The 13,930-nt window shown below is 46.8% G+C and overlaps 1 protein-coding gene across 2 annotated transcripts in view; it reads left to right on the forward strand.

Moving 5' to 3' along the window:
• CD53 (CD53 molecule) overlaps positions 1 to 13,930 on the forward strand; it is a 110,882-nt gene that overhangs the window by 73,853 nt on the left and 23,099 nt on the right. For both annotated transcript variants that reach the window (XM_068269651.1, XM_068269652.1), the window contains exon 6: positions 4,240 to 4,347. In XM_068269651.1, coding sequence (XP_068125752.1) covers positions 4,240 to 4,347 — 108 coding nt within the window. The remainder of the gene's footprint in view (positions 1 to 4,239; positions 4,348 to 13,930) is intronic.

Raw genomic sequence — 13,930 nt, forward strand, 5'->3', positions numbered from 1 at the left:
TTCCCTGTTCTATCCCTCCTAAACACATTGTATCCTTTTAAATTAGCTATCCAGTCATGGCTTTCATCCATCCATGTCTCGGTTATTCCCACAATGTCATAGCCTTTGTCATTCAGAATGAACTCTAGTTCGTCTATTTTATTTGCAAGGCTCCGAGCATTGGTTACCATGCACTTTATATTTTTACCACCACATTTACCAATTTTGTTTACCTGAAATGGGCTACTTGAAGTTTTACCAACCTCCTTAATCTTTACACTGTCCCCACCCCCCTCTCCACCCCCCATAATGTTAGGCTCCCACTGTCTTTTTACCTTATCTTGTCTACACATTTGGTGTTTCTGGCATTTAAAGGGACTTAATTTTCCCACGGTCAGAAAAAGAATATTCAAAATCGATTTTCTCAAAAACTATAAGGTCTTTTTGAAAAAAAAATGTTTCCTCTTGTTCACAATTTTCTTCTTAACATTCCCTGCAAATTTGGTGTTTTTAACTTTTAAGGGGGCTTTGCTATTAAAGGGACTCCGAGCTCATCTAAAAAATAAAAGTTGTACTCACCCGGGGCTTTTTCCAGCCCAGTGCTGGTCGGGAGGTCCCATGACGGCGTCCTGGCTCCTCTCCTACTCCCCGCTCCGGAATGGCTGACCGGCCGCAGCCCGGGCGACACTCCGCGTATGACGCGGCTGACGTCACACGCCGGCCGCCTCGCGTCATCACGGCGGCCGGCGTGAAAGTACTGCGCATGCGCGATTAAAGCCCGCATGCGCGGTACTGCCACGCCGGCCGCCGTGATGACGCGAGGCGGCTGGCGTGTGACGTCAGCCGCGTCATACGCGGAAGGAGCAGCCCGACACTCGGGCGAGTGCCGCCCGGGCTGCGGCCGGTCAGCTATTCCGGAGCGGGGAGTAGGAGAGGAGCCAGGACGCCGTCGTGGGACCTCCCGACCAGCACTGGGCTGGAAAAAGCCCCGGGTGAGTACAACTTTTATTTTTTAGATGAGCTTGGAGTCCCTTTAAACATTAAAGCCGGCGGGCAGATATTTTCCAAACGGCAGCAAAGCAGGGGTTAAAACGATAAATATCTTTCAGGCAGGACAAAAAAAAAGTTTTAAAACGATAATTTTTGTTTTTAAAGGTCTGCACTATTTTAACCTTTAAAACGATAAACATCGTTTTAAACATATATCGGGCAGAAGGGGGCGCCATTATTTTGCCGGCACCATTTTTCACTAGACGCGTTAAAAACAGTGTAATTCAGCAGTAGTTGGCAGCTGAATTACATCTTTCCCCTGACTCCATGGCAGCCTGGAGGGGGAATAGTAATAAACCCCGCCAGGACTTTTGCGGGAGCAGGGTGAGACGTTGTTCAGCTTTGCCCTGTGCCTAAATTTCCCGACGCCGTTTTTGCATGTATTCATCAAAGACACATGTTCTCCCATTTAGATCAGAGAAAAAGAACATATGTGCAATTTAATGACTCAAACGTCATATTCAGAATCAGAATCAGAATTTATTTCGCCAAGTACAATGTGAGTCGTACCCGGAATTGGTTTTGGCACAACAGGGTCGGTGGTGGTACATACAGTAGTAGATACATACAGCATATACAGGCATATACAGTAGATACATACAGTAGGAACAGTGAAAACACAGGCATAGAAATAAAGCATAGAGAGACGCATACATAAAAAAGGAACCCCGGGGAAAGGACCAGGGGGGCAATCCGCTGCCGTCCAAGGCACTCAAAATGCTTTGCAGCGATACTTTGAATAAGATGCCCCCCAGTCTAACCCAGGGAGAGACACAGAGAGGAGAGGAAAGAGAAAGAGAGAAAGTGAAAAAGACAGTGAGAGGACAGTGATCAAGAGTCCCCCTAGGATTGCGGCGCAACCTGGTCAGTTGGTGTCCGTTATTGTCCCACTGGCTGGCTTTGTCCGCTGCAGAGCTTGGTACCCAAAGTGGCTGAGGTCGATGCATGGCTTCTGCGATGCAGCTCCATGACTTCTATGCAGGGCTGGGTTAGACCTAGTGCTGGATCTGTAGCTCGGTGGAGTGCTGCTTGGTGGAGTGCATTGGCCTAGCCCAGGGGAAGATCGAAGCTCCAGGCGGAAGACTCCAGGATTTTAACTGGGGAGTGTGCAGGCAGCAGCAGCATCTGATGGCCTGGAAGCGTGTGGCAGCTGTGGCAGCATCCGACTCACATATTCAGTGCAGTGCAAGCAGGCAGCCTAGAATCCTATATAATAAAACCCCTGTGTCTCTGCGTCCTGTCCCTGCATGCGTGTCTCTGCGTTTGCGCTACTGCGCATGTGCCGCAGGGACAGCCGTTGTTGGGACAGGAGCAGGACAGCCAGGGGTCGGGCGGGCTTGTGCGCAGCGGGTGGGGGGCCGTGCGGCGGGCGGGCGCACGGCGGGGGTGAAAGACCTAGAGCCCGTTATTAAACAGGCTAAGGTCACTAGAAAACATATAATAGCATACTTAAAAACTAGCCAGGACATTCCTAAGGCAGGGATCACACTTAGCAGAATTGCATGTGTTTTCCACTATGTGTTATGGGGAAAACGCATGCGATTCTGCAGTGTGTTCCCTGCCTAAAACCTAGGGATGATACATTCTATGTCCAAGGGGGGGTTATACTTTCTTGAAGTGGTGGTTTCTAGCTTTGATCTTTTCATTAATCATAGTATAATGTATGCGGCTAAGAATATAAGATACCGAATTTTGGAGCCACTGGGAAGCTATACACGTTTTAGTAGCACTCATAATGTATTGTATAAGCTTTAGATTGTAAGCCTCTGGCAGGGTCCTCCACTCCCTAGTGTAATCTACAGGATCATGTGCTCCTGTCCTATGACAGCCTGTACTTGTATTACTGGGCCTACCTAACCAGCCCATATTGCATGACCATGTATTTTGTACAATTTGTATGTATAACTTTGTTCTATGTGTATAACCCTATGTATGTCATCCTTGTAACATTGTATATATTTATTGTCCAGCGCTGCGTAATATGTTGGCGCTTTATAAATACAATAAATAATAATAATAATAACAATAAGCTAGTATTTTGCATGGGGCAGTTTTTCAGGTTGAAGACCCAATAGAAAATGGTCGGTTGTGACTATTTATTTTACAACATGGATTCTAGTGAACTGAGGAGAGCAAATGTGTGCACATACGTGTCTGTGGGTCCATGTGAACACGTGCCATTGCCTGGAATGAGTCTGCTGCTGACATATATGTGAACGGCCCCATAGCTTTCATTTTTCAGACATCAGTTTTAAACAGTGTAATTAATAACTTAAAGCACACCTGAACTGAGGTGCACGTCCAGGACAGCGCATGTGCCATAGCCTTGAATTTTTTAATTTTTCAATTTTTTTTCACCATAAGGCAGGGACCACACTTATGTTGGTACAAATCAATCATGGTTTTGTGCACATTATTTTGTATATGTATAATGCGTGCTTTAATACATGTGCCACCCACAATCAGTTGGCAGTAACTGATCTTCATCTATGGGAGTCGCATGCGGTGTGCAAAAAAAGTATTATGCTGAAGGGGACCTCCTTTTTTTCATGCCTTGAAAATCACATTGCAAGTGTGAGCTTGCCCATTGACTCACATTGCCCTGCGATTTCGGATGTGGAAGAACATGCACAATGTTTACAAGCGTTGTCCGTGCCACACATGATCAGCATTCTCATTGACGTGCATTGAAATACATATCACACATCCGAAATGCCATCCGAATTTTAAATGCAGAAAAATCCCAAACGCAGATTTGCAAACAATCTGAAACAAAATGCAGTGCCCTTGAAATACATTACACGCGCGGCGATCATGTGAACCCTGCCTCTCTTGGTAAATGCCCGAATGGAAATACTGTGCAGTTTTGATCTGTTTGGTTTTTTTTAGAGAAAATGTGAATGATATAGGCAGTGAATTTTAATTTCACCAGTTCTAATGTCAGGGGAACAGCGGACCTTACCATATAAGTACAATGCACATTACTAGGGTACTACGTGAGTTGCTGTGCGTTACCACAACAATGCACGTTACCCCAGTAATGCGTGTTGCACTACTAGGGTAATATACTCCGCTCCCCTGGCATTAGTACTAGTAAAATTTACCTCTGGTCCAATTATTTAGAGTAAGACCACCATTTAACACATCCTGTTCACTCATAAAACGAGTTACAAAGTTTTTCTCTAAGTATTGTTCCAATGTACTTAACAGATGCACTGCTGTGGAATTAATGGATCAGCGGACTGGGGAAATTCCATTCCAGCCTCGTGCTGTCCTACAGATGAAACGCCATGCTCACCCAGGACGGCATTTAAACTAGTAAGTAGCATGTCCAAGGTTAAAATCACAGAGGCATGTTCAGATGACTTCTTGAACTTCTGTAGCTTATGTTTACTTAAAGCAGCAGGGTGAGCCATACTATGCTAGGGAATAAAACACATATATATAAGCAAATAACTGCTTGTTTTAATTACATAATAGATGCATTGTATTGTCCACATTTTCAGTGAATTGTATATAGTAAATAAAGAGAATTCTGTTCCTGGCATTTACCATCGTGATTCCCTCTGACTGAAGCCAATCCTGATGTAATTACATTTTTTCTCCTAGAATCTGCTCTGTCATTGCTAGCTTGCTTTGTAAACATGTGAGCACAGCAAGATCTGGTTTCAGAAGCTTCATACTGAACTGCCCTCAGCCAATCATTGAGGAGCAGGAATGTGGGAGGAGTGATGACAAGCTTTCTTCTCTTTGCCAATGTACCAGATATAGCCAGTCTGGCTGAGACAAGATTTATTAGAGCACAAACATTTCTGAATAGATTGGAGCGCTTGCAATGCGGGATGAGGTGATCTTGTAGTGATAGGCATAAGGTGGTTGCCATGTTTAATTCCTCTTAAACAATGTCAGTCGACTGGCAGTTCTGCTGATCTATCTGGCTTTAGTAGAGCCTGCAGTAGAGAGGTGTACAACTTCTAGCATTGTTTAACCTCCCTGGCGGTAAGCCCCTGCTGAGCACGGGCTATGCCGCCGGAAGACACCGCTCAGGCCCCGCTGGGCCGATTTGCATAATTTATTTTTTTGCTACATGCAGCTAGCACTTTGCTAGCTGCGTGTGCATGACGATCGCCGCCGCTACTCGCCGATCCGCCGCTATTTGTCGCGCCACGGCCCCCCCCCAGACCCCGTGCACTGCCTGGCCAATCAGTGCCAGGCAGCGCTGTGGGGTGGATCGGAGTCCCCTTTGACGTCACGACGTCGATGACGTCGGTGACGTCATCCGGCCCGTCGCCATGGCGACGGGGGAAGTACTCCAGGAGATCCCGTTCTTTGAACGGGATCTCCTGATCTCCGATCGCCGGAGGCTATCATGTAGTGAGACCTTGTCTCGCTACATGAAAAAAAAAAATGACTTTGCTGCCCCCTGGCGGACTTTGATAAACCACTAGGAGGGTTAATGGTCCTTTCACACTGAATCTGCTTCATTCCATTGCAAACAACAATATCGGCAATGACATTTCTGTGGTACGTTCATACTGGGTGCAGTTCAGCAGGTCTTGTCATTTACAGAACAATGTGCACATTTACAGTGCCAGTAAAGCTTCCTTCCATTGTGTACTTCACTGATTGGTCGCACCGCATATTTAACGCACGTTGCAACTTTTCTGTACCATTGCACTGCAATGGTATTGTAAGTTAATGAAGCAGGCACACTAATCACGTTCTGGGTGCTTGATGAGGTAACTATGGCAAAGTCTCTCCTCCATAACAGTAGTGCGCACAGTTCATCAGCACTTCAGCAGTAGTTTTAAATGCAAAGCACTTTTATTGTAAATGGTACTTCATGTGGAAGAATTGCACAATAAAAAGGTGTTGCATTTGAAACTACTGCTAGTGTCCTGATGAACTGTGTGTACTACTGCAATGGTATTGCAACGCAACATGCAAAGTGTGAAAGGACGCTGAGGCTACTTTTATGCAGTGATCCGTTGCAGGGGGAGCCTGCCACGGGATCACCACACCCCACTGAACCATACTTCATATGACCCTGCGACAGAGTGCGCCATCAGGGTCACATGCATAGGTCCGCCCCGTTCATTGATGTACTCCTTGCCTGACAGGATCCCTGTTGGTCCAGACATGCGCACTGCATCGCGCTACGTCGTTTACACTTACTGCATCTCCATACACTTGCATTACTGCATGATCTGTGCGGTAGGCACGGATCAGGTTGTAACGCACTGTTAACATTGCAATGGGATTGCTGCAATTTGATTACTTCCAGGGCACCACGTTGCATGAAGTATGAAAGTGTCCATAGACTTTCATTTACTTAGCTTTGCTTACCGCAACTTTACAACAATACCATAGTCTACATGGGGCCTAAAGGAAAATAACTATGGCTTCCATATTCCTCTAACTACAGGGTGACTTTAAATTACCTAAGTAAGGTGTTTCTGCCGTTAAACTAATAATCCTTGAAATCAGCATGTAAAAATGCTTAAAGTGGGTTGGAACTGGTTTTATGAGACTTTGCTAGGCACAAGGGCAATAGTTTAACATATTTTCCCCCCTTTTTATATACAGGATCAACTAGATATATACAGTACTTATCTAATTGATCCTGCAGTGCCATGCTAGCGGAATGTACCTGCTTCTCTGCATGGCATACTGCATGGCATACTCTTAACTCCTATTGCTGCTGTGCTGCAGTTCTTTATGCTTTCCAAAGTCTTGAGACTTTGGCATTAACCTCTACCAGTACAGTACCTACCTGAAAACATAGTGGCATGTTTTTGTTTGTTTGTTTTTAACTCTTTTTATTGAGTGCAATCTCAAGTAAAAATATAGAACATTTACATTTGTTGTACAGTTCACTCATTTTATCATAGAGGAAGAGTTATAACTAAAGATAGGATAGTAGTAGGGAAATAGAATAAGGCACGGGCGGCAACATCAGACTTTTTAGCCCATTGGTAAATAAGGAGAGAAAGGAAAGGGGGAAGAATGGAAGGGTGAGAGTTGAAGAACAACAACAAGATTAACATTAAACAATGCTTATACATATCATAATGGTTTCTCAACTTATGCTATATAATCAATTATCCTTAATATGCAGTGATCACTAAGAAGTGATCTGTATCTCCTAAATTCGCTCAAGCTTTCAATATCCAATTTTTGGTATGCCCCCAGTATACATTTTTTATAATTCATTCTCTATATCTATGGTATTTCATCTATAGCTCTCGATCTGCGCAGGCAATTCAATTTTTATAATTATTGAAAATTTTTAAAGGTATCCCTGTCCCACCAATCCCAGTTTTGTTCAAACTTTTGGAGTGAACTATGTAGGTTTGCATACATTTTTTATAGTCATAATTGGTATTTATTATTTTTATGATCTCTTGGAATGTTTGGGATGCGGGATCATTCCAATGTCTGGATATCACTATCTTTGTTGCTAGGGTAATATTTAGAATTATTTTTTGTTGTGGGAGAGGAAATTTATCTATTCCTAGGTTTAAAAGGGCTAAGGCTGAATCTAGATCAATTTTTTTATTTATAATTTGGCTGATTAGATGGAAAGTTTTACGCCAGATTATGGAAATATAGGGACAACTCCACCAGACATGAATGAGTGAGCCTAGTTTTTTACAGTTTCTCCAACACCTATCAGTGTGAGAATGAAAGAATGAATGGAGTTTCTTCGGGGTATAGTACCACCTATATAATAATTTGTGGTTCAGCTCTCTATGATTTACGCATTGGGTAGTTGAGTTTAGAGATTTAATAGCTTTAATCCATTGCTTATCTGGAAATATAACCTCCAGATCTCTTTCCCATTTAGATATAAACCAATGCTTATTAAATGTATCACCCCAAATGATCTCATAGATAGTGGAGGTGCCCCTGATATTTTTAAAGTGAGGATTTAGTAGTCTGAATCATTCTTTATGCAGAGAGAAGTTTAGAATATTATACATTTGTTGTAACGATCGGTGTAACACAGAGAGGATCTGATTACCGGTCAACTGCAGTCTCACCAGGAATACAGAATATACTTGATTATTGGTGATCTGCAGTATCACCGACAGTGGTGCTCAGCAGAGCTCGAATATTCGAGTAGCTCGAATATTCGAGTAGCTCGAATATTCAAGCTCTTTTCCAGCTATTCGAGCTCGGTATTCGAGCTCCGAATAGCTGTAGCTATTCGAATGGGCTATTCGCGTACACTCGAATAGCCCATTCACTATTCGAGCTATTCGAGCAAACGGCGCTATTCGAGCTCGGTACCGAGCTCGAATAGCGTCATAGCCCAGATTGATGTCCTTAGAGCCAATCAGAGGGCTCCCAGGCCCTCTGACGGCAGCCAATCACAGAGGGGGACCCTGGCCAGCCCCTACCCTATAAATAGCGGCCGCCATGTTACGTTTCTCCGTCCTTGCCTGAGACTTGCATAGAGAGAGAGTTGCTCCTTTGTGCTTTGGCTTAGCAAGAGCTTTATTGTGGTCATTTACCTAGCGTTTTTGCTCACATACACCTCCTATACACACCTATATTGTTGTTAGTTAGTTAGACATTGTATTTTAGTTAGTAGCTTTTGTGTTACATAGAGACAGGCCAGCTGCTGCAGGCTTACAGCTTTAGGCCTCAGGGCCTGCCTGTGTGGGCAGCTGTCCTCCTGTCCTCTGTTTATTTCTCTCTATTCTATACCAGTATTTCTGCTGTCCTTTACTACTGATTGTATTAGTATTGTAGTTATATACTGTAACTGTACTAGGACACTCACTGTCACTGTTCATAGGCTACTAGCTGCTCCTGCGTGTGTGCACTCACTGTCTGTGTACACACTACACACACTCTATTTCCAAGTTCTGATAACTGATTGATTATTGTAATTGAATATTGTAATTAGTTAGTTGTACTCACTGTTACTACTTACTGTACTAGGAGTCTAGGACACTCAGTCACTGTTCATAGGCTATTAGCTCCTGCGTGTGTGCACTCACTGTCTGTGTACACACTACACACACTCTATTTCCTTCTGATAACTGATTGATTATTGTAATTAGTTAGTTGTACTTACTGTTACTACTTACTGTACTAGGAGTCTAGGACACTCAGTCACTGTTCATAGGCTACTAGCTCCTGCGTGTGTGCACTCACTGTCTGTGTACACACTACACACACTCTATTTCCTTCTGATAACTGATTGATTATTGTAATTAGTTAGTTGTACTTACTGTTACTACTTACTGTACTAGGAGTCTAGGACACTCAGTCACTGTTCATAGGCTACTAGCTCCTGCGTGTGTGCACTCACTGTCTGTGTACACACTACACACACTCTATTTCCTTCTGATAACTGATTGATTATTGTAATTAGTTAGTTGTACTTACTGACTGTTACTACTTACTTACTTACTGTACTAGGGACACTCACTCAGTCACTGTTCATAGGCTAGCTCCTGCGCGTGTTTGCGCGTGCGTACACTCACTGTCTGTAGTGTACACACACTAAATTTACTTGTGATTACTACTGATTATTGTAACTGCTAGTTGTACTTCCTGACTGTTACTACTTACTTACTGTACTAGGGACACTCACTCAGTCACCTCACCCACCAACCCACTCCATTAAAGTACCCCACTTTTCACCCGCCCTTTTAAAAAACTTTTGTCTATACGCCCAAAACATCGAAGATGTCTGGAAGTGGCAGCCAGCGCGGTTTGGGCAAGGGGAAGGGCAGCAAGGGAATCAGGAGGAGAGGGAGCAGCATTGTGGCAAGCCGCGGGCGCGGGCGCGCCACCATGCACAGTTCCGCAGCAGCAGCGTCAGTGGCTAACATTCCTCCCATAGCCACTGGCCGTGGACGCCTTGGGCGCCGCCCAGCAGGAGCATCTGCAACTCACGCTGCAGAGACACAGCAGCAGCAGCGTGTAGCACCTGCTCCGATTTTCCTCCAGCCGGGTCGGAAACGTCCCATTGAGGAAAAGCATGCAGACACTGTGGTGCAACTCATGACGGAGGATGAGCAGCCCGCCATCAGCTCTGCATCTGAGGCCTCCACCCTCACCACCACCACCACCACCCCTGTTCGCAGCAGCCGCCCAGCAGGGTCTGGGGAGGAGGTAGAGATGAGCTGAAATTTTCGAAATTTCGAACTGCTTTTATTACGAATGCGAAATTTAACATTACGACCCAAATTCGTAATTTCGTAATTAATTTTCAAATCGTAATTTACAATTTCGTAATCGAAATTTAACTCCCATAATTACGAATTTCGTGTGTCCAACCGAAATTTTACTTTTTCACGTTTGTAAGGATTTGTATCCCTCTAGATGCCTAAAATGAATAGCACAGCCAGCCAGCCTACACCTCCTCCTCCTCCTCCTCCTCCTCCTCCTCCTCCTCCTCCTCCTCCTCCTCCTCTCTCTCTCTCTCTCTCTCTCTCTCTCTCTCTCTCTCTCTCTCTCTCTCTCTCTCTCTCTCTCTCGAGATCTGTAGTATTTCAAAACCATACTCACATTCATGACATGTCCAGGGATCAAACCCAGGCCAACCACATGGAAGACAGCTATGCTCACCACCATACCACCAAACACACACTAAATAGACTGCTAACCTAAATCTTACTTGTAGACAGTCATATGAGACACATGCTGGGTGCAGGGCTTTGTGATTGGACCATGGACCATGCGATAGAGTGAGGTGCAAAAATGAAATCATGCCTAGCAGAGGATGGTTTCACAATGCTAAATGCTAGGCTGGCTGTGGTGCAATTGGTTAGTGCATCTGGCTGGTAACAGCAAGGTTACAGGTTCAATTCCATCCAGGCATGTCTTTTCCTTTTGCGTTCAACAGTTGTCCAAACAGAGCCAACAGAGCCCCAGATAGCCATGTAGAGTTAGGTCACAGCTAGCCTGGCTGTGGTGCAATTGGTTAGTGTGTCTGGCTGGTAACAGCAAGGTTACAGGTTCGATTCCATCCAGGCATGTCTTTTCCTTTTGAGTTCAACAGTTGTCCAAACACCGAGCACAAAGTTTTGCATGCGTAAAGTTTTACGCACGCAAAATACCCCATGGGGTTCAATGGCGCAGCGCGCGCGCACGCAAAAGGAAAAGACATGCCTGGATGGAATTGAACCTGTAACCTTGCTGTTACCAGCCAGACACACTAACCAATTGCACCACAGCCAGGCTAGCTGTGACCTAACTCTACATGGCTATCTGGGGCTCTGTTGGCTCTGTTTGGACAACTGTTGAACGCAAAAGGAAAAGACATGCCTGGATGGAATCGAACCTGTAACCTTGCTGTTACCAGCCAGACACACTAACCAATTGCACCACAGCCAGGCTAGCTGTGACCTAACTCTACATGGCTATCTGGGGCTCTGTTGGCTCTGTTTGGACAACTGTTGAACGCAAAAGGAAAAGACATGCCTGGATGGAATTGAACCTGTAACCTTGCTGTTACCAGCCAGATGCACTAACCAATTGCACCACAGCCAGCCTAGCATTTAGCATTGTGAAACCATCCTCTGCTAGGCATGATTTCATTTTTGCACCTCACTCTATCGCATGGTCCATGGTCCAATCACAAAGCCCTGCACCCAGCATGTGTCTCATATGACTGTCTACAAGTAAGATTTAGGTTAGCAGTCTATTTAGTGTGTGTTTGGTGGTATGGTGGTGAGCATAGCTGTCTTCCATGTGGTTGGCCTGGGTTTGATCCCTGGACATGACATGAATGTGAGTATGGTTTTGAAATACTACAGATCTCGAGAGAGAGAGAGAGAGAGAGAGAGAGAGAGAGAGAGAGAGAGAGAGAGAGAGAGGAGGAGGAGGAGGAGGAGGAGGAGGAGGAGGAGGAGGAGGAGGAGGAGGAGGAGGAGGAGGAGGAGGAGGAGGAGGAGGAGGAGGCTGGCTGTGCTATTCATTTTAGGCATCTAGAGGGATACAAACTTTAAAATACTAAATTTCGTAATCGTAATTACGAAAATTTGCGTAATTTGCAAAAATTACGAAATTCCGATTACTGTTAAAATCGTAATTGTAGTAATTTCGCGAAATTTTGGAAATTCGTAATTAGGTCATTACGCTCATCCCTAGGAGGAGGCCAGTTCACCGTCACTCGCCGACCTGTCATTCAGCAGTCTTTTGACCCCAGGCATCATGAGTAAATTGTCTGCTGTTGTTGGCGATCTTGAGGAGGAGATGCTGATGGGCACTTTGGGGGATGAGGGATTGGACAGCAAGACTGTGGCGACAGTCAAGCAGCCCATCCATGCATCAGGAGAGTTTTCAGGAGGGGGAGGATGTTGATGACCCGGTGACAGACAGAGACTGGGTGCCACCACCTCCAGGGGATGTCGTCCTCAGCAGCTCTGAGGAGGAGGAGGAGGATGCTCTTGTGGGCCTTGCAAGGAGGCGCATCATTGCAAGCATTGGCAGCAGCAGTAGGCAGGTCCCACAGCCTGCTGGTGTCTCAGGCTCAGCAGCAGCAGCAGCAGCATCTGCCAGTACCACCACCAGCCGCACCCAAGCCCCCCAAGCCCCTCCCCCCCCAACCACCACAGGGAGACAGGCAGCAGCGCTTCCATGCCGTAGGGGGATGTTTCTGTCACCAATCTGGCGCTTTTTCACCATGCCCACAGTGTACAGCAAGTACGCCACTTGCAACCACTGTCAGCGGAAGTTGAGCAGAGGTGCAGACCCCTTAAAGTTCTGCACCAGCTCGCTCATCAACCACCTTGCTGCGAAACATTTCCACCAGCATCAGGAGTTCCAGAGGCTGAAGGCATCTGGTGCTGGCAGTGGCACCACACCCATCACTGCACAGCCTTCAGCAGCAGCAGCAGCAACAGCAGCCACCCGCCCTCCTGCTCCTCCAGCAGCACCAGCAGGAGTGCGGAAACGCACTGCTCCTCCCCCCTCTGCAACTCCTGCCGCCGACACTGAGGCCTGTTCTGGCAGCCAGTCCTCAGTGGCCTCCTCCGCTGTGTCTGCTGATTCCCGTGCCAGCAAAAGGCCACGCCAGAGCCTTTTGAGCGAGTCCTTCCAGAAGGTGGTTAGGGCTCTGCCTCCCAGCAGCCGTCGCGTGCGGCAGCTGAACGGCTTGCTGGCACGGGCCATGTGCTCCCAACTCCTGCCGTACACGCTCGTGCAGGAGGGGAGCGACATTCGTGCGCTGCTTGCTTGCGCAGCCCCAGACTGGCAGCTCCCCAGCAGACACTTTTTCTCCCGCAAGGCCATTCCTGCACTGCACCGCTTTGTGATGGCCAATGTGGAGCGAGGGCTGGAGCACGCGGTTGGTGAAAGGGTCCACGTCACCATGGACTCCTGGAGCAGCCGCTTCGGGACAGGCCGCTACCTGTCCTTCACTGTCCACTGGGTCAGCTTGGTGGAAGGGGGTGAGGATGGGAGAGCAGCAGCGGGCACAGCAGCAGCAGCAACACAGTGGGTGGTGCCACCCCGCAGGGTCAGGGGAACTGCAGCAGGTTCCTCCGATCCTCTGCCATCCTCCGGCACACCTGGCCAAACCCCCCGCCTCAGCAGCAGCGTGAAGGCCCGCCACTGCCAAGCGCTGCTGCACTTGGTCAGCCTTGGGAAGACCAAGCTGACGGCAACCCATGTGTTGGCCAAACTCCAGGAGCAGGAGAGGATTTGGCTGACCCCCAGAGCCCTCAGAGTCGGAGAGGTGGTGGCCGACAATGGGGCCATTCTGGTTGCCGCAATAGACAGGGGAAACCTGACCCACATCCCCTGTCTTGCCCACGTGCTGAACCTGGTGGTGCAGAAGTTCTTGCGCACCTACCAGGGGATGGGCGAACTGCTGGAAACGGCAAGGAACGTTGTGCGTCACTTCCGGCGCTCGGCTGCAGCCTGTGCGAGCCTGGAA

The sequence above is a fragment of the Hyperolius riggenbachi genome, chromosome 2, assembly GCF_040937935.1.
Source record: "Hyperolius riggenbachi isolate aHypRig1 chromosome 2, aHypRig1.pri, whole genome shotgun sequence".
In the NCBI taxonomy this organism is placed as follows: Eukaryota; Metazoa; Chordata; class Amphibia; order Anura; family Hyperoliidae; genus Hyperolius; species Hyperolius riggenbachi.